The 24,968-nt window shown below is 35.3% G+C and overlaps 3 protein-coding genes across 5 annotated transcripts in view; 1 reads left to right on the top strand and 2 right to left on the bottom strand.

The window, feature by feature from the left end:
- LOC107700316 (inactive ubiquitin carboxyl-terminal hydrolase 53-like) overlaps positions 1-6,826 on the top strand; it is a 25,790-nt gene extending 18,964 nt beyond the window's left edge. For all 3 annotated transcript variants that reach the window (XM_016501941.1, XM_016501940.1, XM_016501942.1), the window contains 6 exons: positions 329-950; positions 1,024-1,088; positions 3,309-3,375; positions 3,467-4,134; positions 4,767-4,851; positions 6,347-6,826. In XM_016501941.1, the coding sequence (XP_016357427.1) occupies positions 329-950; positions 1,024-1,088; positions 3,309-3,375; positions 3,467-4,134; positions 4,767-4,843 (1,499 nt within the window). In that variant the 3' untranslated portion in view covers positions 4,844-4,851; positions 6,347-6,826. The remainder of the gene's footprint in view (positions 1-328; positions 951-1,023; positions 1,089-3,308; positions 3,376-3,466; positions 4,135-4,766; positions 4,852-6,346) is intronic.
- Positions 6,827-6,949: 123 nt separating this feature from the next.
- LOC107700317 (fatty acid-binding protein, intestinal-like) lies at positions 6,950-8,455 on the bottom strand. Its single transcript, XM_016501943.1, has 4 exons — positions 8,351-8,455; positions 8,074-8,246; positions 7,239-7,346; positions 6,950-7,155 (listed from the first exon to the last, which is right to left on the bottom strand). Exons 1-4 carry the CDS (start codon positions 8,415-8,417, stop codon positions 7,105-7,107), a joined length of 399 nt encoding a protein of 132 aa, XP_016357429.1. The 5' UTR covers positions 8,418-8,455; the 3' UTR covers positions 6,950-7,104.
- A 2,939-nt stretch (positions 8,456-11,394) lies between these two features.
- The window catches only part of LOC107700265 (guanylate cyclase soluble subunit beta-1-like), a 27,661-nt gene continuing 14,087 nt past the window's right edge, over positions 11,395-24,968 (bottom strand). Inside the window, exons 10-12 of the mRNA XM_016501870.1 lie at positions 18,344-18,581; positions 15,237-15,405; positions 11,395-11,456 (exon numbers count right to left, since the gene is read on the bottom strand). Coding sequence (XP_016357356.1) covers positions 11,395-11,456; positions 15,237-15,405; positions 18,344-18,581 — 469 coding nt within the window. The remainder of the gene's footprint in view (positions 11,457-15,236; positions 15,406-18,343; positions 18,582-24,968) is intronic.

Here is a 24,968-nt window from a genome sequence, read left to right as displayed (position 1 = left end):
TTTGTTTTCCAAATACATTTTATGCCACTGTAAAAATTAAATCAAGGTGTTAAACCTGTTAAATCAAGGTGACTATATAGCCAGATCCTCTCAAGTGTCACAAAATATGACAACCAGAAAGTATCTTTATTTTGAACAATATATCAACAGTTTTACAATTTTACACACAACCCTTTTTTGTCAGATGCTTTTGTTTTTTTTTTGCATATTGTGTTAAGACATTTATACATTTTGGACTACATATAATTTGAATTACTTATTAATTAAAATAATGTTTTATTTATTTATTATTATTATTATTATTATTATTATTATTGTTGTTTTTTAGATATGCCATATCCTCGATCATCTTCTCCCCCTGAGAATGGCCCGAGGTTTCATTCGGACCAGAGACACAGAACTCTCCCCTCACGAGTCTCTCGAGCCGAGCCTTCTTCAGCCCATCCTCGCGCTTCACCGCAGGAGTCCCGCTCTAACCAGGCAGCGGCCACTGGCGCCAGTCCTCACGTTGAATCTTCATCTGAGCGTGGCAAGGCCAAGCCGTCATGGAGACCAGTGCGAGAGGTCCTGAATGTAGACAGCGTGCTGAGCGAACTGGAACACCGTCAGCAGCAGCAGCCTGGGAGCCCTCGACGTGTCCATCGCTTTGGCCATGAGAGAGGACTGATGAAGGAAAAACAAAAAGGTCTGATGACTATTTATGAAGATGACTTGCGTTTGGAGACTGAAAGTCAAAGCTCCCAGGAGTCTCAGCGACAGACGATGGTGACGAAGCCTAAAGGTGGAGCGCATGTAGCACAGCGGAGCGATAACTGGACGATCCAGAGGACAGAATCAGGATACGAGAGCAGCGATAGGTTGAGCAATGGTTCCACCAATCCTGACTCTCCAGGTGTGGAGAACTTCACGGGCAAAGAGCTCAGACTCCGTCAAGATGCACAGCACCTCAGGTAGGAGAAATTACGTCGTGATAAGTGTGTAACTTGGATACCTTGGTCTTGATTCAGTGATGTATTTCCTCAGGGATCAAGGCCATAATAATCAAGGTGATGCCAAAACGGAGGCAGTGCGTTCTCCACTGTACCACAGTGAGTATTGATAATACGCCATGGCATCATCTCTTGTTTGCCCATGTATAGTCAAAATCATGGTTTCGACGCTGCATCATTGCATCGTTTCATTTGTTCAAAGTGTCTCTCTTTTCTAAATTTAGAGCAAGAGTTTGAACTATAAATCATGAATAAGTATAGGAGATGTGTGCTCATGCCCCCGTTTTATACCTGGGGATGACTTAGGCGTAGCGGAAGCTCCAAAATATAGATGAGTTTGTTTCTTCATCAGGTTTGGAGGAATGTAGCATTGCATCAGTGTCTCAGCAATGGATGCTCTGCAGTGAATGGGTGCCGTCAGAATGAGAGCTGATAAAAAATAACAATAATCAACAAGTAATCCACAGCACTCCAGTCCATCAGTTAACATGTGGAGAAGACAAAAGCTGAAACTAATCCAGCATTTAGACACTTTTAACTAAAATACCATAGAGTCCATAATCCATAATAATGCTTCCTCCAGTGAAAAAGTGCATCTCTTGTTGTCTCTCACATCAAAATCCAGCCACATATTTGTTTAGAGCTGTTTTGGCTTGATCTGTGCAGATTTCTCTCCTGATTCAGACCAGACTAATTTTTTAATGGAGGAAGCGTTATTATGGATTTGTATTTTAGCCGGAAGCAAATTGTATTACAAAAAATACAGCTTTTTGTGTCACAAGACATTAATCGATGGAGCTGTTTAAACTTTCGTTCTGACGGCACCCATTCACTGTAGAAGATAGATTTTCATTTTTGGGTAAACTATTCATTTATAAGTAACATTTTGGCTTATGTCTAAAGAAAATATATTATTTAAGTATATGGTCTTTATAAATAAATTCTATTTTTACTTTGTATGAATGCTTTTGTCTTTGGAAAAATAAATATGTTTGCTTAACATCAAATCAAAATGTAATGTTTGACCAAACCGTAAATATAATTTGAGAAAAACTAATAAATTTGGCTTAAAGTTTTAACAAAGTAACACATTTCTTTGTTGTTTTTGTTGTTGTTTAGTTTTTTTTAAAGTTGGTCCAAAGTATAATATTTTTTCAGATTAGTTAATTTGCTTTTTTTAACATTTTACAACCAACGGTTATGTCGTAGTCTCTGCCTATCCGGTAGTCCATGCACATGTAAAAAGTGGGGAAAAGCCCAAAAAGCAAATTTTATTTTTCTGTGCTTTGTAATTTAGTAATTAGTAACTAATTCCATGGACTGAATGAATTACGTGACACAAAATCCCACAAATTTTATAACAAATTCAGTTATACCTTAATGCATTTGACAGTAGCAACTAAGATCCATGCTTCATTTTGTGCACAAAATTATTAAACGAAAAACACCTTTCGTGAACAAAATGTCACAAAATGCATTTGTACATTCCATTTCACGAATCGCAAAATGTCACAAAATGCTCATTCTGTAGAGGACATAACATCTTTTATCTAAATGCATATTCCATTCACAGAATGAGCATTTCATGTCACATTTGGCATCCCATCGTGTAGCATGCGCTCAAAACGGTCTTTTAGTTTCAGCTACATATGAAACCAAGCTCCGTCAAAATCACTTTGTGATTTTACGCAACTGTAATTCTCAGTAATTCCATGGTAGTAGCATGCCAAAGCCTGAGAAAATCCCTCTCTCTCCTCCCGCGCTGCGAGAAGAGACAGAAGCAGCTTAAAATGTAAAACACTTTGCCCCACTAAACACTGATGCATTACGTCGGAACACAAAGATAAGAGAGAAAAACGAATGCTTTATGAAGCTTAAATTGCACACACTCCTTGATATCTCGGTCTTTCAAATCTGCATGTATTTCCGAACCACGTCTGTGTCCCAGAAGCCCCTTCTTAGTGAAGGGAAAAGCACCAGAAGGCAGTAGGACAGCACACATTCGGTAAAGAGAGAGACTTACAGGAACACTGTGAAAGTAAAAAACACAAAAACATCATTAAGTGTAAAATGTATTCCATAAGCTTAGACTTGGAGCACATGTTGTATCCTGTGGCTTTATCCTCACATGGAGCTCAGCAGGAAAGAGATGAATAGTCTGTCTATAAATAAGTGAGTAGGATGTGTCCTAGTGAGTGTGTAGGGCGATTTTGGCAGTTGTTACACACCCTTGTCAGAGATGCAAAAATTCGCCTTTCGAGGCTTGATTGTCTGTTTCATGTTTCAAAAAATAAATGATTGCACATTTTGTTCCCTCAGGTAAGCATTTGGTTAAAATTCAGGGAAAGAACAAAGAACATCTCATGAAGGGCAGCCCAAGTTCAAGGTATTCACAGGCTTTGTCTTTACATTTCAAAAAATTGACCCTTATGACTGGTTTTGTGCTCCAGGGTCACATATGTGTTCATGCTTCACAGAAGGAAGCTGAGATACTCCTCCTGTGGTGCGAGGAAAGGGAGCAACGCAGAGAAAGACCCATCAGCCGGCGAACTTCAAGCAGAGCAGCAAGAAGTTTCCATGCGATGGCACCACAGCCCAGAAAGCCCTCTCCTGCGCCGCCTGGACAAGATCAACAGTTCAGAGTGTAACAGTTCTGATGAACTCACGAACCCTCTTTCAGAGCAGGAGGACAGTGCGTATCGTTCCAGCATCAGTGAAGTCGCTCCGCACAAGTCTCCAGCTCCTCCGCAGCCAAGAGAGGAGCCAGCCACAGCTCCATCCATGCAAACTCACTCCAAACATGCTCAGCGACCCATCGAGATAAAGACGCCACCCTTCCGTCATGCCACCAGGCGAATGGAAATCAACGGCACGTGCCCGAGCTCATCAGACGCGAGCTCAAAATCGGGTTCGGACCAGGAGAGAGGGGAGCAGGTGTCTTGTGGTTGGGATAAGCCGTCGGCTTCAGCATCTGGAGTAGCACTGACGACTTATTTCTCGGTGGATAATTGTATGACAGACACCTACAGACTAAAGTATCACCACCAGAGGCCGCTAGTCCTCTCCATGCCTGAGCCCAGAGGAGCTGTGAAGGACGGGAGAGACACGGGACAATCTGAGCGTGCCAAAAATAAGCCCGACTCTGGTGTGTTAAAGCTCCGCTGATCTCCTCATTCAGTCATTGAGAGGCTATCGTGTTCAAAAGTTTGGGTCAGTAAGAATAGTCTCTTCAAATTGATTTGATCAAAAATACAGTAATATTGTGAAAAAAGTTTTTGCTCACCGAGGCTGCATTTATTTGATCCAAAATACAGTAAAAACTGCAATATTCTGAAATATTATTACTATTTAAAATAGCTGTGTTCTATGTGAATGTATGTTAAACTGTAATTTATTTCTGTGATGCGCAGCTGTATTTTCAGCATCATTACTGCAGTCTTCAGTGTCACATGATCTTCAGAAATCAGTCTAATATGCTGATTTGCTGCTCAAGAAACATTTCTGATTATTATCAGTTGTGCTGCACAATATTTTTGTGGAATCTGAAATACATTTTTTTTCGGGATTCTTTGATTAGAAAGTTCAAAAGAACGGCATTTATTTGAAATGTGTTCATTTTGTAACATTAGCGATGTCTTTACTGGCACTTTAGTTCACTTTGATACATCCCATCCTTACTTATCTTACTGATCTCAAACTTTTGAACAGTTGTGCATGTATTTAATAACTCGTTAACTGTAGTTAGTAGCTTAACTAAACTAAATGATTTTTTTCCAGGCAATAGCAACAGTAAGCCCACTGCTAAATGGCACCCTTTCACTTCAAAAGGGCTGGATGAACATGGATATTTGTGAAAGTTATGGTAAGTTCTCACTAAATCTTCAGATATTGTTTTTTTCTGTCGGTCCAAATCCACGAGTTTAAAAAGCACTATTTTTGTAATAACTAATAACATTTATTAGTTATTGCGGTTACACTTTATTTTAAGGTTTGCTTGTTACAATGTAATTATACATTTAAGTACTGAGTAATATTAATTAACTACATGTCCTTACTATATGGCTAGGTTTAGGATTAGGGTTTCTTGCATGCAATTATGCATAATTAATTGTTATTATAATAGTAAGTAGATGTAACGTGTAACAAGGACACCTTAAAATAAAGTGTTACCGTTATTGCATTAAATAACACAAACTAGCAATGAACACATTTAGAGAATGAATTAATTTAGATTCATATTAATTTACACATAAGAAAGTGCTAGTGTATTTGTATAAAGTTGTATAAACAGTCCAGTTCTCACTAAATATTAACTGACTTTTGCTTGAAGAAACTCCTAATGTGCTGCTTATTGATAGTTAGTAAGCTAGTTGTTAAGTTTAGCTATGCGGTTTAGGATTAAGGGATCTAAAATATGCTCATGCAGAGTAAGGCATTAATATGTGCTTTATAAGTACTGATAAACAGACAATAATATGCATGCTAGTAAACTACTAAGCTACTAGTTAATAATGAGAATTGCTTCCTAAACTAAAGTGTCACTGTATAAAATTAACATGAATCTTATTATTAATAATCAGTTTATAGATGAGCAATGAATGATTATTATTTGAACCTGAATTACTGAATACAGTAAAACAGTTGTTCAGAGTTAGTTAATGATGCATACTAACTAATGTTAACCAATCTTTATTTTGTAAAGTCATAGATCATAATGGCTGAGATAAATATCAGTCGTCTACTTTACTGCAATACAATGTTTAAAATCTGTATCTAGATTCTAGAGTGCAGTCAGAGACACTCCAAGCTTTCAAATGAACCCATATATGGGCTGATACCATATAAGGAAGGCTATGTAAATGAAGCATAAACATTTTTTACGTCATTTTGGACCCGTATCCGGGTCCGCAGAGTTTAACTGGTTTTAAGCTACAATATGAGCAATATGTTTAAGATTAATAAATGCTGTAGAAGTATTGTTCATGATTAGCTCATGTTAACTAATAAAGCTTATTGTAAAGTGTTACCAATTAGTTAAAATACTAAAATTGAAATAAAATAAAAAAAATAAAGCTAAATAGAAAACTAATAAAAAGGATAACTAAGCTAATCCCTAATATTAATAAAAACTATAATAGTATATATATAATACTAAAATAACACTGGTGTGCTGCTCTGAATTTAGCCATAGGTTGACTAGTTTGTGAAAATGTGCTTTGAGATAATAATAATAATAAAGAATGAATAGGTGTGTTCAGACTTTTGACAGGTACCTTATGTATTTAAAAACATCCATCCGTTCTCCAACTATGTGTATGTAAACACAATGCCGTATAATCAGTCTTCTTTCTCATCAGGTCCTGGTGACCCACTGAGCCGTAATGCAAGAGAATTGCCAAAGAAGTTGAACAAATATGGATCATATTTGTGACACTCAAGTATCTTCTAAGAGCCATCCACAGGGGGGCAGTATGCACTTTGACTTGAATTAGTAATTGCTTGTGAACAGGAATGACCACTTTATGCTGAATATCGAATCCGTTGATTATCTTTTACTGAATTGTGACAGCTAATACAGTATATATACATCTAAAAGAAACAGTTTTCCTAGTCTTAAAGACAAAGAGTGTGTCCTTGACTTTAATTTCAATGCAAATGGTCCTTTGTACATGCTCCCTAGAGGTTGTGTGTGGAGTGCCTTCATGCAATTTTTTTTCATGCAAAATATTGACATGATTCAGAGTAAATGAATAATGTAAAATGATATCCGCTATATATTTTTGGAGATGTCTATGCAGTTATTTTTATTCTTTGTTTAATAAACCTCAAATGTTCAATCACTGATGCAACCTGCTTCTTTGTGTTTATTTTTTACTTCTTAAAAATGTACCTTCTAGTTGAAATAATTTCATTCGACAATTTCACTCACAACACATACTGCATAAAAACAAAAACGGATGTAAAAATGGCTTTATTACCATAAATATGAAAACTCACAGTGCAATACATACATGCTTTGTAAACTTTAGGGCTGCCAATTGTTAAAACACTTATCAGGTTGAATATCCTTCAATAGAGTTTCAATAGAGTTGTCATTTGGAATTTTTGGATAATTTTAACCCCTCTTGAAAATCCTCTTGGCCTCGACTCCTTCATAGGTATAGGCCTGCAAGCAAAAAGCGTAAGGCAACACAAGTTCACAGCATTTACAAAGTTTGATCTGAGGATTTGTCTTGAACAGCAGCTCACCTGTACAAGTTCTTCACCGATGATCTTCCTGGTTGTTATTAGCAACTTTCCGTTGTCCTTGCGTGTGAACGTCCCCTTAAGCGTGTCACCCTCCATGACCCAGGATCCCTGCAACCAGAAGGTCAAAGGTCAGACTCATTTTGAACTGAGCAGCGATAGGTCGAGTCGATCTGTGACAGACTGCTTCTTCAGGAGGCTCGTATAGGCGTGAACATTAGAAAAGCATCAGTTCGCAGCATTCAGTAAATGTACATTTGGCGCTGATTTAACACAAAAGAGATAATGTACAGCATCTAAATTCAGAACTGCTCAACATGCATCTCAACTTTTGCGCCTGATCATTACACACTCAGAAAAAAAGGTCCAAAAGCCATCACTGGGGCGGAACCTTTTCCTTATTTACCCTTAAAGGTACATATTAATACCTAAAAGTGTACATATTATCTAAATGTTGAAGTGGTGCACTTTTCCAAATATGTGCCTTTAAAGTACACATACGCACCCTTTAAGGCTAAACAAGGCACAAAAGTGTACGTTTTGAAAAGGTATCACCCCAGTGACAGCTTTTGTACCTTTTTTTTCCCCTGAGAGTGTACATGCTTAAAAATAAAAGGAGCTTTTTGCAGCAACGAACCATTTTGGGTTCCCAAATATATTTCTCAAAATAACCATATGCATGCCTATTTAGTGTTAAGAACGCTTTATACAATCTTTCCGCTGTAAAGAACCTTTTTGTGCAATGGTTCCAAGGACGTTAAAAGGGTCTTTATAGAATCACGGATTGAAATAAAGAACCTTCAGAGTGTCTAAGACTGAAAACGCCTCTTGTGCTTACTGTGAGCTCAGTGCCGTCTGCCATGGAATATTCAAAGTTGACGCCTAGAGTAAAGTTAATTTCCACCGTTCGGAAAGTGCTGACTTCCTTCAGGTGGAACTTGTCTCCGGTCTGTTCCACAGTGATCTTCAGGTTGTCATGAGACGCTAGTTTCCTCTTAACCATGTTGATGCCTGTTGAAGACATGCAGTACACGTGCACCTCATAAACAATGACCCGCTGAATCACTCAACAGGTTCAGAAAGAGAAGATTCCAGCAGCATTCATGTCCACTTACCCATTTCCTCCATGAACTTCTCGTAGTTGTCATTGCGGTCGACTTTCCAGGTCCCGTTGAAGGCCATGATGACAGACTGCTGTGATCCTGACGGTGGCCTAACTTTACCCCGAGTCTGTCTTTTATACCTGCGCGAGTCTCTTATCGGAGTATTATCTTCATGCTGATGTGGCTGAGTAAAGCTCAGAGTATAAATCTCACCATGCATCACACATGCCAACATGCCTCGCTTCTTCATTGATTGAGGCTTCAAGTCGTTCCGTAAGAACAAGCGCTCGCTTGTATTGTCCTGCTTTTATCTGAATTGTTTGCTGTTTAAACTGTGTACGGTGTGTCTGTTCACTAGTTGAACGGTGAAACTATGAATGGTGTGTTTAAGCAATGCATTTTAGTATTTAAGTGTAATTCGACTTCTGTTGTGCTTTTTAACCCTATTGAGAATGGTGAAAGTTGCATGGCTTTTCTTCTCTGTATGTCATAACTCACCAGCGTTCACTCTTTCTGCTTAGTGATTCAAATATTGAGTGAGAAGAGCTGAGGCATATTTACTAATAATGTACATATGTGAGCCTGCAGCACAAAAGCAGTGTTAAGTCGCTGGGGTATATTTGTAGCAATAGCCAACAATACATTGTATGGGTCAAAATGATAGATTTTTCTTTTATGCCAAAAATCATTAGGATATTAAGTAAATATCATGTTCCATGAAGATATTTTGTAAATTTCCTACCGTAAATATATCAAAACTTAATTTTTGATTAGTAATATGCATTGCTAAGAACTTAATTTGGACAACTTTAAAGATGATTTTCTCAATATTTAGATTTTTCTGCACCCTCAGATTCCAGATTTTCAAATAGTTGTATCTCGGCCAAATATTGTCCTATCATAACAAACCATACATCAATGGAAAGCTCATTTATTCAGCTTTCAGCTGATGCATAAATCTCAATTTCGAAAAATTGACCCTTATGACTGGTTTTGTGGTCCAGGGTCACATTTAAGCCAATAATTGTACAAGGCCTGCCAGATATGAAATCAAAGCAACATGCGGTGTGGAAATTTCATCTGGAGACTCCACGACAAGATAAAGCGATATCAAGAGACATGATAATCTCTGATAATGCTTTATTTGATCATTACCTCAGGCTTAATCTCTCAACAGCGCAATATAATGAGACCTCTGAAGACCTTTGCTATCGTCCCATTGCAAGACCTTTGGTATCGTCCCATTGAAAGCAAAGATAAGAAAAGCTTTCAACTGAAAACTAATTTATGATAAATAAATAAAAAAGTTCAAAAAGCTGTGGTTATACGTTTACCTTGCAGAGTCTGCAAAATGTTAATAATTTTAACTAAAATAAGAGTGATACGGTTTGTAAAAATTGTTAATAAGAGTTCTTTAAAAGAAGTCTCTTATGCTCAACAAGGCTGCATTTATTTGATCAAAAATATATTAAAAATAGTGAAATATTATTTCAATTTAAAACAGCTGTTTTCTATGTGAATATCCATTAGACTGTAATTTATTTCTGTGATCAAAGCTGAATTTTCTGCATAATTACTTTAGTCTAAGTTTAGGTATTGGGTGGATTAAGGGATCTTTGCAGAATAAGGCATTAATATGTGCTTTATAAATTCTAATAAACAGCCAATATTCTAGTTAATAGTGAAAATTGCTCCCTAAACTAAAGTGTTACCATTTAGTTGTTTAATTTATTTATTTATTGCTTGCATATGTGGTTTTAAGTCATGTTCATACACTGAAGGCTGCAAATGATCTGCTTTATTCCTGCACGTTTTCTTCTGTGAAACATGAAAGGTTGTTTATTAATCCGGATGAAGTCATGCTATCTTCCCATTGACGTTTAGTTCAGACCCATTTCAAAACAGATTGTTTCTATGATGTTTTAATCTTTTTATGACATAATCAGTTGTCTTGCTGCACATGGCACGGTGTTTATGTCCAGAAGATAATGATTAACTACACAATCAATAATCTACAAATGAAAGATGATTTCTCTAAGATGGAAGTGTAAATATTAAAAATATTGGGACGTTGCCTCATTCATGTGTGCTTTAGTATTTATTAATGTCTGACTGTAAAAAGCCGATATTTCTCCGGTGATTTGACTATGTTTATGTTTTGACTGCATGTTTGTATTTCAATTAGACAGACTTATGAATATATTTAGGGGCATAAAATGAAGCGCTCATGAATATTTTTAACCGAATAAGAAAACTCCAACCAACCAGACTATGCAGATCTTTTATATAACATTTTAATACAAGACTTAAATATATACAGCAAACAGCAGTGCACAGAAAAGCATCGTGACGTGACAGGTTTACGATACAGAGCTCTATCTGTGAGATTCAATGAATACAAACTCGAATACAAACGGATGCACTTTTCAAATGGTTAATACTCACATAGAAACTCGTTTAGAATCTATTCATTCACGCAGTAACGACTCCTCATAGCAACACAATAGCATATACTAAATTGTGATCTTAAAATAGCTTATATCGTCATGTTTGGCAAATTCTCTGATGCAATGTAAGAGTGTAAATATGATTCCAATGTGCAGGCGTTTTTATTGTTTACAGCATGCATCCGTCTAGCGAAATTAATTATAGAGTATTTCCAATATAATACATGTGACTCTGAACATCTGCAGGTTTATTTCTCAATTAATGTGCACAATTAAAACAAAAACAGTGTTTTAGGTATTTCGAACACTCTAAATACAGACAAAGTGAAATAACTTGTTTTGCTCAGTCATGAAAAACAAAATCTGAATACTGTCGCATACTCTGCTATAAAATGATGGAAATAAACACTTGATGAGCACGTTTGCATGTTGCATAGAGTATCTGTACCATGTATTTATTCAGATGTTTCTGTATTAAATCAATTCAATAGTTGGCACCCAGAGTACACACATTAGTGCACTAACACACTAAAAACTGTCTTTTACGCGTCCGTTAGGTCTTACGTGAGAGAAACCACACTTTCATTGGCTCTTTTTTTCCTTTCATGGTTACAGGTCCTCTGTACTCCAAACGAAACTGAGGATCAGCGTTTTCCACCGACTGCAAACACCTGAACCGAAACAACACAAAAACAACATTCAATTTATTCACACAAAAATCTTTCTTTTTTATATTATATTATAGGTGACCCTGGACCGCAAAACCGTGTCAATTTTTTTACACCATCTGAAAGCTGAATAAATAAGCTTGTTAGGATAGGACAATATTTGGCAGAGATACAACTATTAAAAAATCTGGAATCTGAGGGTGCAAAAAAATCTAAATATTGAGAAAATCATCTTTAAAGTTGTCCAAATGAAGTTCTTAGCAATGCATATTACTAATCAAAAATTAAGTTTTGATATATTTACGGTAGGAGATTTACTAAATATCTTCATGGAACATGATCTTTACTTAATATCCTAATGATTTTTGGCATAAAAGAAAAATCTATCATTTTGACCCATACAATGTATTGTTGGCTATTGCTACAAATATACCCCAGCGACTTAACACTGCTTTTGTGCTGCAGGGTCGCATATTATATTATATTATATTATATTATATTATATTATATTTATTATATTATATTATATTATATTATATTATATTATATTATATTATATTATATTATATTTTATATTATAAAGTCCTTTTTGTTGATACAGAAGACCTTTCTTACAATCGTGACTTTATACAAACACAGTGGGAAAAAATGGTATAGAAACTATACAATACAGTCCAACAATGTTTTTTATTTATTTTTATTTAAAAAAATACAACTATATATATATATATATATATATATAGTGCAGATTTTGTTTTTGCCACTATAAAAGTTGTCTTATCTGAACCAGAAGAGAAATATGTACAGATTAACCACTGTTTACAAGCAAAAAAAACAGTCCAAAGCCATTCTAAACAGATATGTTGGAGGATTTTGATGTTAGAGAACAACAGGGCACTTTTTCACTGGAGGAAGTGTTATTATAGATTATGGACTTGTTTTTTACAAACATGCAGCTATTTTCTTCATAAGACATTAACTGGAGTCATGTTGTGGATTATTGTGATGTTTTTATCAGCTCTTTCTGAAGTCTTATTCAAATCTGTTCTGATGAAGAAACAAACTCCTCTATATCTTGGATGGCTTGAGGGTGAATACATGTTCAGCAAATTTTCATTTTTGGGTGAACTATTCTTTTAACTTCATGAGCTGAAGCAATATGTGTGTGTGTGTGTGTGTGTGTGTGTGTGTGTGTGTGTGTGTATGTGTACCTGGTATTTATCACGTTATGGGGACCAAATGTCCCCACAAGGATAGTAATACTAGTCAATTTTGACCTTGTGGGGACATTTTTGAGGTCCCCATGAGGAAACAAGCTTATAAATCATACAGAATGAGTTTTTTTGAGGAAGTAAAAATGCACAAAGTTTCCTGTAAGGGGTAGGTTTAGGGGGTAGGGTTGGTGTAGGGCGATAGCACATACAGTTTGTACAGTATAAAAACCATTACGCCTATGGAATGTCCCCATAAAACATGGAAACACAACATGTGTGTGTGTGTTTTTTGTGTGAGTGTGTGAGTGAAAGTGTCCGTGCCATTCGCTTAATACAGTCGTCTCTCTAATTTAGATGCTCTTAGTGTTCCAGAGGCACATCTTCAACAGTCGCACATATAATAACATACCTGTGCCGTCTGGTTAAACAAAAGAGCCTTTAAAGAGACTTTACCGCAGACACGTCGAACACCTCTGAGATGCATTCTAGAGCTATTCTTAGAAATCATAAAGCATCCTTAATACACTGGCTAAAGCGCAGCAACATGTGTTATGATGGGGGTGTTTCATGAAGGACAGCATGGTGGGTGGGTGCACAAAATATGCAAGATATGTCATTTAATTGATGCTATGAGGCAGCGCATTAAACAAGTCTAAACATTCAGGATTTATTTATGCATTCAATTATAAATACACAATGACCAGTATATACTTGTGTATTATATGGAATTCCACCACTGAATTCTGACTGAATTCTCACAATTCTGACTTTATAACTCGCAATTGCATGCTGTAAAGTCAGAATTGTGTTATAAACATGCAATTCTGAGAAAATCGCTATTCTGACTTTATTTCTCGGAATTGTAAGTTTATATCACGCGATTCTGAGTCAGAATTGCTAGAAAAAAAAATCAGAATTGTGAGATAAAAAGTCACAATTACCTTTTTTATTTTTTATTCAGTGGTAAAAAATGGGCTTCCATATGTATTATATTGTGATTTTTTTTTTAACAGTGTGGCTGACTGAATCACGGAATCCAATCCTAAAAATGGAATTTACTGTAAGACATGGAATGTCTCGGAATTTGTCAAATCTTGGATGAATAAATCAAAAGTAGTGCTGTACACTTAATGAAATCTCTATAGTGTAGTCGGCATATCACATACACACAACTTGTCTTCACAACAACCCATCAAAATAAAAGTCAGTTTAACTTGAAGAAATTTTGACAGAAATAAATGTACATCTCAAAGTAATAATAATAATAATAATAATACAATTATTAAAACTTTATTTAATTCTATTTTCTTTTGTGTTTAAATATTAACATTTAAATCTTCATTTGATTACATTTTAAAAGTTAATGTTTTATGCCTTCATCTGATTAACTCTGTTTTTGATAATAAATTTGTATTAAATCATACATCCAGAAAAAATTAAAACAGGAAACACAGAATCTATGCATACATTATACTTATATACATAAGCAAAGAAACTGTTGTTACATTTGATACGTTTTATGATTTCAGCTAATTAGATGTGTTAATTTTGATTACTACAATTTAATGAAATCCAGAAAAATGAAAGCGGAAAAAGCAGAATCCAGAAAAATGAAAACAGAAGTTCCAGTGACATCAAAGAATACAAACTGTAGTAAGCATATGCTTAATCACTGTTTGAGGGGGTCTTTGGGAACTTTTCTTCACTTTAAGAGGCCCAAAAAGTTTGAGAACCCCTGGTCTAATTTGATTGGTTCAGCATTCCAACAGTACTGATAATTAGTAAAGCACTGGACATTCTTGTTCATGTGACGACGCTGTAATGTTCTCTGTTACATAGACTCAATCTTACAGTCAGCAGGCTAAGACAAGATTTGAGCAAATACTTTTCTAATTTTGCGTCCACATAATTCAGCTATTCTGAGAATGAAAATGATACTCCGTTATCCTGCACTATAAAAAAATACCGTGAATTTAACAGTAAAAACTGTAAAAATGCTACAGTAAAAACCTGTTAAATGGTTAATGGTAAATTCCCCTACTATATACGGTGAAAAACTGTATTGGACATTACCGACACGTACCGTTTTTACGGTAGTATACCGTTTTTGAAAGTGAAAAAGACCGTATAATTTACAGTGAATAACCGTAAATTGACATTCCCAGAATTCCCTGCGTTACATTTCAAATTTGATGTTTTTTTTGTTGAAATAACTATGTTTCTTCTTAGTTTTTTCTTATCAGTTTTGTATATTAGGGTTGTGTGTCACACCTAATGTTGTTAAATTAATGTTTATTGCATTATTTCAGTTTCACGTTGGTATATGGTATATTAACATTATATCAGTTAATGAAATTACGGTATTTAACAGTAAATTTAAGTTAAAACCGTAAAACCTAAAAGGTTGCTACCATATTTTTTTTACGGTAAAATTCCAGCAACCACAGCTGCCATTTTTTTACCGTAAATTTTACGGAATTTTTTTTTTACAGTGTGGAGCTGATAAGATGTTCTGCAATAAAAGAACCTCATGCATAAAAATGTGAAAAAATGTTCTGTTTGTTTAAACTTGTATCTGGGTCAAGAAAAGTGATCACCTGCACAGGATCCTCGTCTACTTTCACCTGTCCAGCGATCTCCATCATGTCCAGGGCCAGGTGACAGATGGATTTTGCATGATGGGTGCAGGGCTCCGGAAGACCACTCACGGTCATGTACTTATCACCAACAGTCTCCACCTGTCAGAGAATAGAGAGATGGTTTAAAACCAGAGACCAAAAAAAATAGCTAATGTGCCTGCGGGTACAATGAACCTCAAAGGAGCTACACTGGGATATTTTAGGTTTCCTAGCCCAATTTTATATTTAACACATTTAACACTAACCTACCTGATGCAATAATATTTGCACAACATGTATATGCACTGCCTGGCCAAAAAAGCCATCTGGATTTAAATAAGCAAATACAGATGAGTCTAGGATTGAATCATTATTGCAGTGATTAATATGTTTCTGGCATGTTGTGTGTTTGGCAACAATTATTTAACCATAACTGATGCAGTGTGTATCTTTTCATTTCTCAAACAACCGTGTCAGAAGACGTAACCATGAACATATTCCATATGCAAAAATTCATCAGGCTCAAACTGTGAAAGACTGGCCACCAGAGTCCTGACCGTAACCCCATTTAAAAAATTGGAAGGCGACGAGCCTTACACTGTAAGTTGATGAGTTGATTTATCTGTGTTTTAATATGCCTCTGGTCAAAGAGCTTTATTTTAGTTGGATGCCGAGGCTTTTTAGGTCGAGTAGAATCTACGATCTCTGACTCAGTTCGTTTGCTGGCTTCCATGGCTGCAATACGCTGTGTTTTCCACCAACTGGCAACCCGGCGTGTGGAAATCCTATTGGTTAAACTGGCAGTGGGCAGAGTCACACAGACCAAAACAAAACCAGACATCCCGACAAGGAACGCACAATTTAAAGCAGAATAACTGGCTGTAGCGTTATTTTTCAGAGAAACAAGTTTGTGAACTTGTTTTCTAAATATCTGCAAACATATTATGGTATTTTTATACCTTATGACAGTCAAAAAATTAAATACAGCACCTTTAAAAGGAACATGCCAGAAATGTATTAATCACTGCAACAATGATCCAATCCTAGACTCTTCAGTATTCACTTATTTAAATCCAAACGGTGATTATTATTATTATTATTATTTTTATTTTTTTTTAAATTTTTTGGTCAGGCAGTGTATTTACTTAACATTTTTAATCATCATGTATTGATTAATGGATATCCAAGATGAGAAATTAATTTAACTGACTCATTAAACCATTTAACGATATTTTGTGGCCTTGACTGTCAGATAACAACTGGTCTTAATTTGTGATATGAATACAGCCAAATAAAATTACAAAATGAAGCTATCATCCAAGATAGCCAATTTTAGGACACTTTTGATTCATCCAAGTTTTCCTGACAATGCACACTGCAAATGTTGCCAGTTTAACTCCTCGTGTTTTGTTCTCCCACCTCATACCCATCACAACAACGTCTAAAGAGAGAGCCCAGTCCTTCATGAGACCTTTGGATCATGTAGATACAATTGGCTTAAAGTAAATATTGCTTTTTTTGATGAGCCAGCCTTGAAATTCTACCTGTCCGCTTTGTTTAGTTAGCAAAGCTACATGAAGTGCATTCTACGCCTAGGACGTAAATCAAGGACATGTTCTCATGCCCTTGTTTTTAAGAGAGCATTGTACATGATGTGTTGGTGATAAAGTACCGGCTAAAAGGCACAGAAAGTTAATAAATCTACAGAAAAAACAAAACCATGGCTGTTAATGGTTGTTCTGGAAGTTCTAAATCCAGCATGTGAAATTATTTGAAAATTACTATGATTTTTTTATGGGTATGATAAATTCACAACATTCTATTTTAAGCTAAACTTGAGTATTATAGCTCACATTTTAAAGCAGAAGTAGTAATTACACGTAGCATCTGGCACCTGTGCATGAATTTGCACTTTCAGCTGAAACTGGATTTGTGGGTGATGCAACTGTTCAGTTGATTTCCGCTCATAGTAAACATGACAACATGGACAGGTAGAAAGAAGAAAAAAAAAAACATTGTAAAATCACAGCCACTGTGGTATAGAGCATTCAAAGCTCAGTTAATTAGCGGAAACAAACTTGCAAAAGACAGACAGAGACAAAGGGAGAGCTAAGGATTAAAGTACACGAAGCAAACAAAGGAACTGATGAGTTAATTAACGAGGCAACAGGTGAACAGAATGAAACTTGGTCATGGGGAAAACACAAAGAGACAGAAACAAAGCATTCATGTAACAGTAAGGCAGATACAATGCTTACAATACACCACAGGACAAGAACGGAAAAACAAGTGACAAGCCATTTTGTACAGAAATCAATGCATAAAAGATTTTATGCTTATAAAGTACCTTGAAGAAAAAGGCATCAATTTTTCTGCAAAGCTACAAAAACTTTTTTAATGTTCACTGTAGCTTAAAGCCAAAGTTATCAAATATATCAGTATTGTTGTTTGATTAAAGCCTCTGGTGAATTTAATTAGTAAATTCAATGTGCTTCTCTTGTATCCCAGTATTTTTATATGCACTCTGTGTTGCCTAAAGCAAAGTTTAATAAATAAAAAAATCAGCCCACATAAGATTCAATCTGCCACTTGACCTAAAAGAAGCTTCACACCCTGCTCTAAATATAGTCATTCATTTATTAATTAGGAACGTCATAAAAGATTTATCATAAAACGATGCATCATAAAGATTTTTTGTCTTTGAACTTTGTAGCTGAACTTTTGTACACAGTGACACTTTATTACTGTTAGCTTGCTGAAAGTGACTTTGAAATTACAGTAGATTTTTATATTTTGCACCTTGCAAGTTATAATGCGTTAACGTTTGTGGCTAACACATATTTGACAAGAGTTGTCATTTTTGTCAAGATATTTTTAGCCCAGTCACAATCATAGAGTTATTTCTGTTGTGTGCTGAAGATCTCTGGATATGGCCAAAAATATCTCCGTCTATGTCTGCGAGCATGGTTACAAAGGTTTTTTAATGCGTCTATCAATCCTCAAGCACTAAACAAAAACGCGGATCCAAATGTCAAGTTCCAGATTGAAATTCACTCACCTTATACACATAAGGATTCTTCCGAGAATCCGTGAGAATGTCAAATCTGGTGTAGATGTCATTGAGCAGATTGACGATTTTAATGGCTCCCTCTGCTGATGCGTGTTTGCTGCAGAACGCATTGAACCCGACGATGCCGCTGAAAAGAATGGTCACGTTGTCGTACCGTTTAGCAGGCACGGGCCGCTTGTGCCGAAGTTCATTGGCGACAGACGGAGGTAGAACCGAATACAGCAATCTGAAACAAAGAGGCATCATCATTATCATGTGCACTCTTGAAAAATACGCATTCATTGCATTCAATGTCACTGGATGGGAAATCTGTCACATTTGTTGTAGTCATTCAAAGCGATGCATTTGTTTACTTCAGTTGTTAGAATACCTATATTATTTAATCTAATACAAAATGAATCCTTTTGTGAAATTCACTTCAACTGACCATGGGATAATGCGCATCATTTCTACATTTTTACATACTGTACTTTCCCAGAAGGTTGAGTGCTAATTATCCAGAGTAGTTTGAGTACTGGCTCTCTACATTTAGACATTCACACATCTGTTCGGTTCTTATTCTGTACTGCTGATGGGAAAACACAAATACTAACGTCTGTAATCAAAAGGCACTTCAGATCTCTCAGTTATACAACTGATGAAAGCCAACATCACAGCTCTATCTATCTATCTATCTATCTATCTATCTATCTATCTATGAATCTATCTATCTATCTATGAATCTATCTATCTATCTATCTATATATGAATCTATCTATCTATCTATCTATCTATCTATCTATACATTAAATATAAATCTTTTGTAGCGTTGTTAATCTATTTATGTTTTTTTAAATCAGTTTACAAGAATGTATCCTTGTTGAATAAAAGTATTGACTTTTTTTTTTTTTTCTTATTGACCCCAAACTTTTGAACAGTAATATGTTTTTGGCATATTACTGCTGCACAATAAAATGCTGCTTTTGGCAGCAAATGTTCTTCATCTCAGACTCCCAGTCTGCCCAGTAACACTGTAAAAAATTAATCATGGGTCTTGTAATTTTCATTTACAGTTTTTCTCAATTGCTTTGGCTCAATTCTTGAAATGTTTTGGGTGAGTAACTACATTTTGCAGACATGCAATAAAGTTCTGAAGTTCCAGCAAACAGTTGTGACATTTGCACTCACAGTTTAGAGAATGTTAAGATTGTTTCGAAAAATGTGCCAAAGCAATTGAGAAAAACTGTAAAAAATTAAGGTGATAATTAAAAATAGTGTGTATATTTCATTAAAGAAATTGCGGTTCAGTGTTGCATAGAAAATATTGAGAACTTTTCACTAATGAAACCAAGAGATATGTTTTCCTCATTTTTTTTTAAGGAAACTTAAGCAGTTTTGAGGCTTGAATTGAGGAACTGATTAAACTGAAAAATGCAAGTTTCAGTGCAGGACACCTGCTAGTGAAGATAAGGCTGCACTATTCAGCACATTCAGAACACGGCCCATTTGTTTACCTGTTATCAACAAGTCACAGGTTTCCAAGAAATGTATGTGACCTAACACTACTGAAAAAAACAAGAATGTAAATTTGAAATGAACTATAAAAAACATGCTTACCAGGACATAACCACACGTCAGTTACTCAAAGCAATGTAATTTGCAACACAAATGAGAAAATAACCTAGTCCGTATTCAAATGTGTATGAAAATTATGAGCCCATTCCTCGGAATTCCAGTCATGTTTTAAATTCTAAAATGTAACACTTGCACACAGGCGGCCGTGTAGCTCTAGCTGGTATTTACTGTCTGTGTGGATGACAGAGAAGGTCTCTGGTGATGTTCAAGGTTCTCCAGCAGATTTAATTAAAGCAATAAGCCCCGTGAAGCCGTGGTTTACAATGAATTTATAACAGCTAAGGGGCGTTGTTAGGTACGATGAGAAGCGGAGTTATAATATATACCCCCTTAGCTGTTATAAATTCACTGTAAACCACGGCTTCACAGGGCTTATTGCTTTTATAAAACGGTTATTCCATATATGTAGTAAGGTTTCACAAAATAAAACAGAGCAAATAAAGTGTAATGATATTAATAAAAACAGTATTCTTCCACCAAACAATGTAGCTCCTCAGAAACAGTTGTGGTTGCAACAAAGTGGTTGCCGAGCAACACACAAACGTAAACAAAGGTGTATGTTACTTTGTAGAGTTATTTACAACAGCTTCAAACGTGGCTCAGCCAATCACAATCAAGCACCGGAACTCTCTGTTTTATAAAAACAAACACAGAGCTCACAGACCGAGGCTCCCCATGGAGAGCGCAAATACAGCCTCATTTTCCATCTTAAAAAGCTATACGCAGGGGAAACGATCAATCAGCGAAACCAATATCACGCTTATTTTTTATCATAAGCCTTGCGACAGTCTATGCGGCATTATATCACCAAACTACAGACTCAGAGCTTAGGGCTTTAGGTTGCCATCTAGGTTTGGGCCTTAGTCATTAGAGCTAAAATTGACCTTAGTCGTATTACTCAGTGTACTGGTCTGGATCCGGGTCTCGCACATGGTCTCGGATCAGACTACAGTCTGTTTCCATCAAACGCCCATTTAGACAGGAAGAGATGGTCTGATTGACATGTAATGTAATTTACAGATTACTGTACAAAGGTAATGATGACATGCAGAGGAGATGAGCCGCTTATTTTATTTCTCGGGAAATTATTGTAAGCCCCACACAGACTCTCAAAGGTTTTCATTCAGTGAAGAAGGGATGGGAAGAAGCATAAAAAATATGTGACCCTGGAGCACAAAAGCAGTGTTAAGTCGCTGGGGTATATTTGTAGCAATAGCCAACAATACATTGTATGGGTCAGAATTATAGATTTTTCTTTTATGCCAAAAATCATTAGAATATTAAGTAAAGATCATGTTCCATGAAGATATTTTGTAAATTTCCTACTGTAAATATATCTAAACTTAATGTTTGATTAGTAATATGCATTGCTAAGAACTTCATTTGAACAACTTTAAAGATGATTTTCTCAATATTTAGATTTTTTTGCACCCTCAGATTCCAGATTTCAAATAGTTGTATCTCGGCCAAATATTTTCCGATCCTAACAAACCATACATCAATGGAAGCTTATTTATTCAGCTTTCAGATGATTATAAATCTCAATTTTGAAAAATTGACACTTAAGACTGGTTTTGTGCTCCAGGGTCACATATATCGGAAATTGAACAATACTACGTTTAATCTCATGATATTTTTGCAAGGAATATGATTAATCTATTACAGCTGAATTCACTGAAATCTTCCTCTAACTATACATTTTCATACAAAAATGTAGTGTGCTCATATTTATTTCCAAGATATAGAAAACAATAAAGTTTTTCGAATGGTAAAGATTAATTAAAGATGTTTTTTTTTTTTTTTTAATGTTTAATTCTAATTTGAATCAATAATTTAATGGCTTAAGTTAATACTACTTAATTTATTAATATATATAAGAATTATCTTTTTTATTAAAGATTTATTTGTGGAATTTTATGCATTTATTTCGACAGAACAGGAAGTGATGTGAGAGAGGGGGACAGGATCGGGAAAGGTCAAGCGAGTTGGCTTGCTTTCACAAAAACATTTCATTTAAACCAATAGGTTAAGGCGTTAACTTTGAGATCCCTAATTGTACTTACATATTCAATAATAATAATAATCACCATCGAGTTGGGTTCCATGTGTAACTGGAAAATGGGCTAAGCTAAAATTGGCCAAAATGAAGCCTGAGCCCACTTTTATGGCCAGTAAAAACTAAACTGATGAAAAGATGAAAATAACTTAATTCTCTTTGATTTGACATCTTCCCTGGCTGTGTTATTGCACTTTCCGGATTGTGGGTCTCTACTGATTATCATCTACAGTAGATACTAGTAAGAATAGAAAACGAAAATGAATGACATAAATACGGAACATAACACACAAAACTTCAGGATAAAGACATTCTGAGTTCATTCAATTTTCCAAACAACAGTATTTATTGCTATATAAAATAATCCAGGTACCATTGCATAATAATATTTACAGTCCATGTTTAAATGTTTAAAAATGTTTAAAAATGTATGTGAATACGTCTAAACAAGTTCTAAACACCGAATTGGAGTAGAGTTTTATTGGTGCAGCAATATATCTCATAACATAGCCATAAGACCATATTTTTATATTTACAACCTTCAACCCTTAAAAATAAATCAGAATGATGTAGGATGTTCACAATTCTGACTTTTTTTTTTACGAATTCACATCTCAGAATTCTTTTTTTCCTTTACTTTTTTCCTGACTTTTCTCAGAATTGCGTGATATACACACTTGCAGTCCTGAGAAATAAAGTCAGAACTGCAAGATATACTGTAAGTCAGAGTTGTGAGATATAAAGTCGCAACTGTGTGTTATGAAATCAGAACTGAAAGACTTGCAATTCTGAGAAATAAAGTCAGAATTAAGTCTGAGTCATAAAGTCATATTTGCGTGATACAAAGTTGCAATTTCGAGTTATATAGTCATATAGTTATATACTCAAGGTTGTGAGATATAAACTCGCAGTTGTAAGAAAATAGTATTTTTTTCCTCAGAATTGGACTTTTGCAAGTTTATATCTCACAATTCTGAGAAAAGAAGTGAGAATTGTGAGAAAAAGACAGAATTGCAAGATACATAACTCGCAATAGTGAGTTTATATCTCACAATTCTGACTTTATAACGTGTAATTGCAAGTTTAAATCATGCAAATCTAAGAAAAAGTCACAATTGTAAGTTTATATCACTCAATTCAGAGGAAAAACGTAACTCACAAACTTCATAACTCACCATTGTGAGTTTACATCCCACAATTCTGACTTTGTAAATCGCAATTGCCAGCTTATATCTGACTTAAAAGTCAAAATTGTGAGATATAAAGTCGCAATTGTGTGTTATGAAATCAGAACTGCAAGACTTGCAATTCTGAGAAATAAAGTCAGAATTAAGTCTGAGTCATAAAGTCATATTTGCGTGATACAAAGTTGCAATTGCGAGTTATAAAGTCAGAATTGTGAGATATAAAGTCGCAGCTGTGTGTAATGAAATCAGAACTGCAAGACTTGCAATTCTGAGAAATAAAGTCAGAATTAAGTCTGAGTCATAAAGTCATATTTGCGTGATACAAAGTTGCAATTGCGAGTTATAAAGTCAGAATTGTGAGATATAAAGTCGCAACTGTGTGTAATGAAATCAGAACTGCAAGACTTGCAATTCTGAGAAATAAAGCCAGTCATAAAGTCATATTTGCATGATATAAAATTGCAATTGCGAGTTATATAGTCAAAATTGTGAGATATAAAATCGCAATTGTGTGTTATGAAATCAGAACTGCAAGACTTGCAATTCTGAGAAATAAAGTCAGAATTAAGTCCGAGTCATAAAGTAATATTTGCATGATATAAAGTTGCAATTGCGAGTTATATAGTCAAGACTGTGAGATATAAACTCGCAGTTGTAAGAAAATAGTATTTTTTTCCTCAGAATTGGACTTTTGCAAGTTTATATCACACAGTTCTGACTTTGTAAATCGCAATTGCCAGCTTATATCTGACTTAAAAGTTAGATTTGTGAGATACAAACTTTTTTTATTTTAAACGGGCTTCCGCAGAGGACTGACCTGTCTGTCTTCTTCTTCTCATCCTCCAGGGCTCGGAGCGTGTGCTGCAGACGGTCGGTCAGGATCTCCAGCTCCTGGGTCAACTTGTACTCCTCGCGAAACTGCTCCCCCAGTAGCACAAGGTCACGGGTGGCGTCATGAAGAGGAATATCACTCAGGTACAGACCTCTCCTCGTCAGATCATCCAGATTCATAACACTGATATACGCAAATGACAAAACACTGGATCAGGCCTATCAATCGAGATATCAAAACGTCAAACAAAATGTTACTCAGTCTCCACAAAACTTCAGTAAAGTTGACCCTAACATATACCAATATAGCAGTCCCATCAGAACATATTTCCACCACATGTCTCATAATACGAAATCAAAGCCTCTGATTCAATCGATTCAATCTAAACCAGCGGGAAAGACACATATTACTTCAGTAGATTTGGCTTATAAGGGGCCAGTAAAAACATTTATTAGAAAATAACCAAATTCTTGCTGTCCATTACGTTTGATTTAGGAGGCAATGAACAAAAATGTACTGTACTTATTTAATAAATAACAAGCAGTAATGATGTTTACGTTACACTTTATGCTATTCCTTCAAAAAAAGCTGTATTAAATGTATAAATTAGTGCTGTCAAACGATTAATCGCGATTAATCGCATCTAAGATAAAAGTTTTTGTTTACATAATATATGTGTGTGTACTGTGTTTATTTATTATGTATATATAAATACCCACACATACAGTATATATTTTGAAAATATTTACATGCATATACATTTATATTATTATATTATATATAAATATATTTAATATATAAACATTTTTCTTAAATATATACATGCATGTGTTTGCATTTATATATACGTAATAAATATACACAGTGCACACACATATATTATGTAAACAAAAACATTTATTTTGGATGTGATTAATCGCGATT

Source organism: Sinocyclocheilus anshuiensis, unplaced genomic scaffold (genome assembly GCF_001515605.1).
Source record: "Sinocyclocheilus anshuiensis isolate Anshui unplaced genomic scaffold, SAMN03320099.WGS_v1.1 scaffold326, whole genome shotgun sequence".
In the NCBI taxonomy this organism is placed as follows: domain Eukaryota; kingdom Metazoa; phylum Chordata; class Actinopteri; order Cypriniformes; family Cyprinidae; genus Sinocyclocheilus; species Sinocyclocheilus anshuiensis.
Note: the sequence above shows the minus strand (reverse complement) of the source record. Positions and strands in the feature narration are given on the sequence as shown.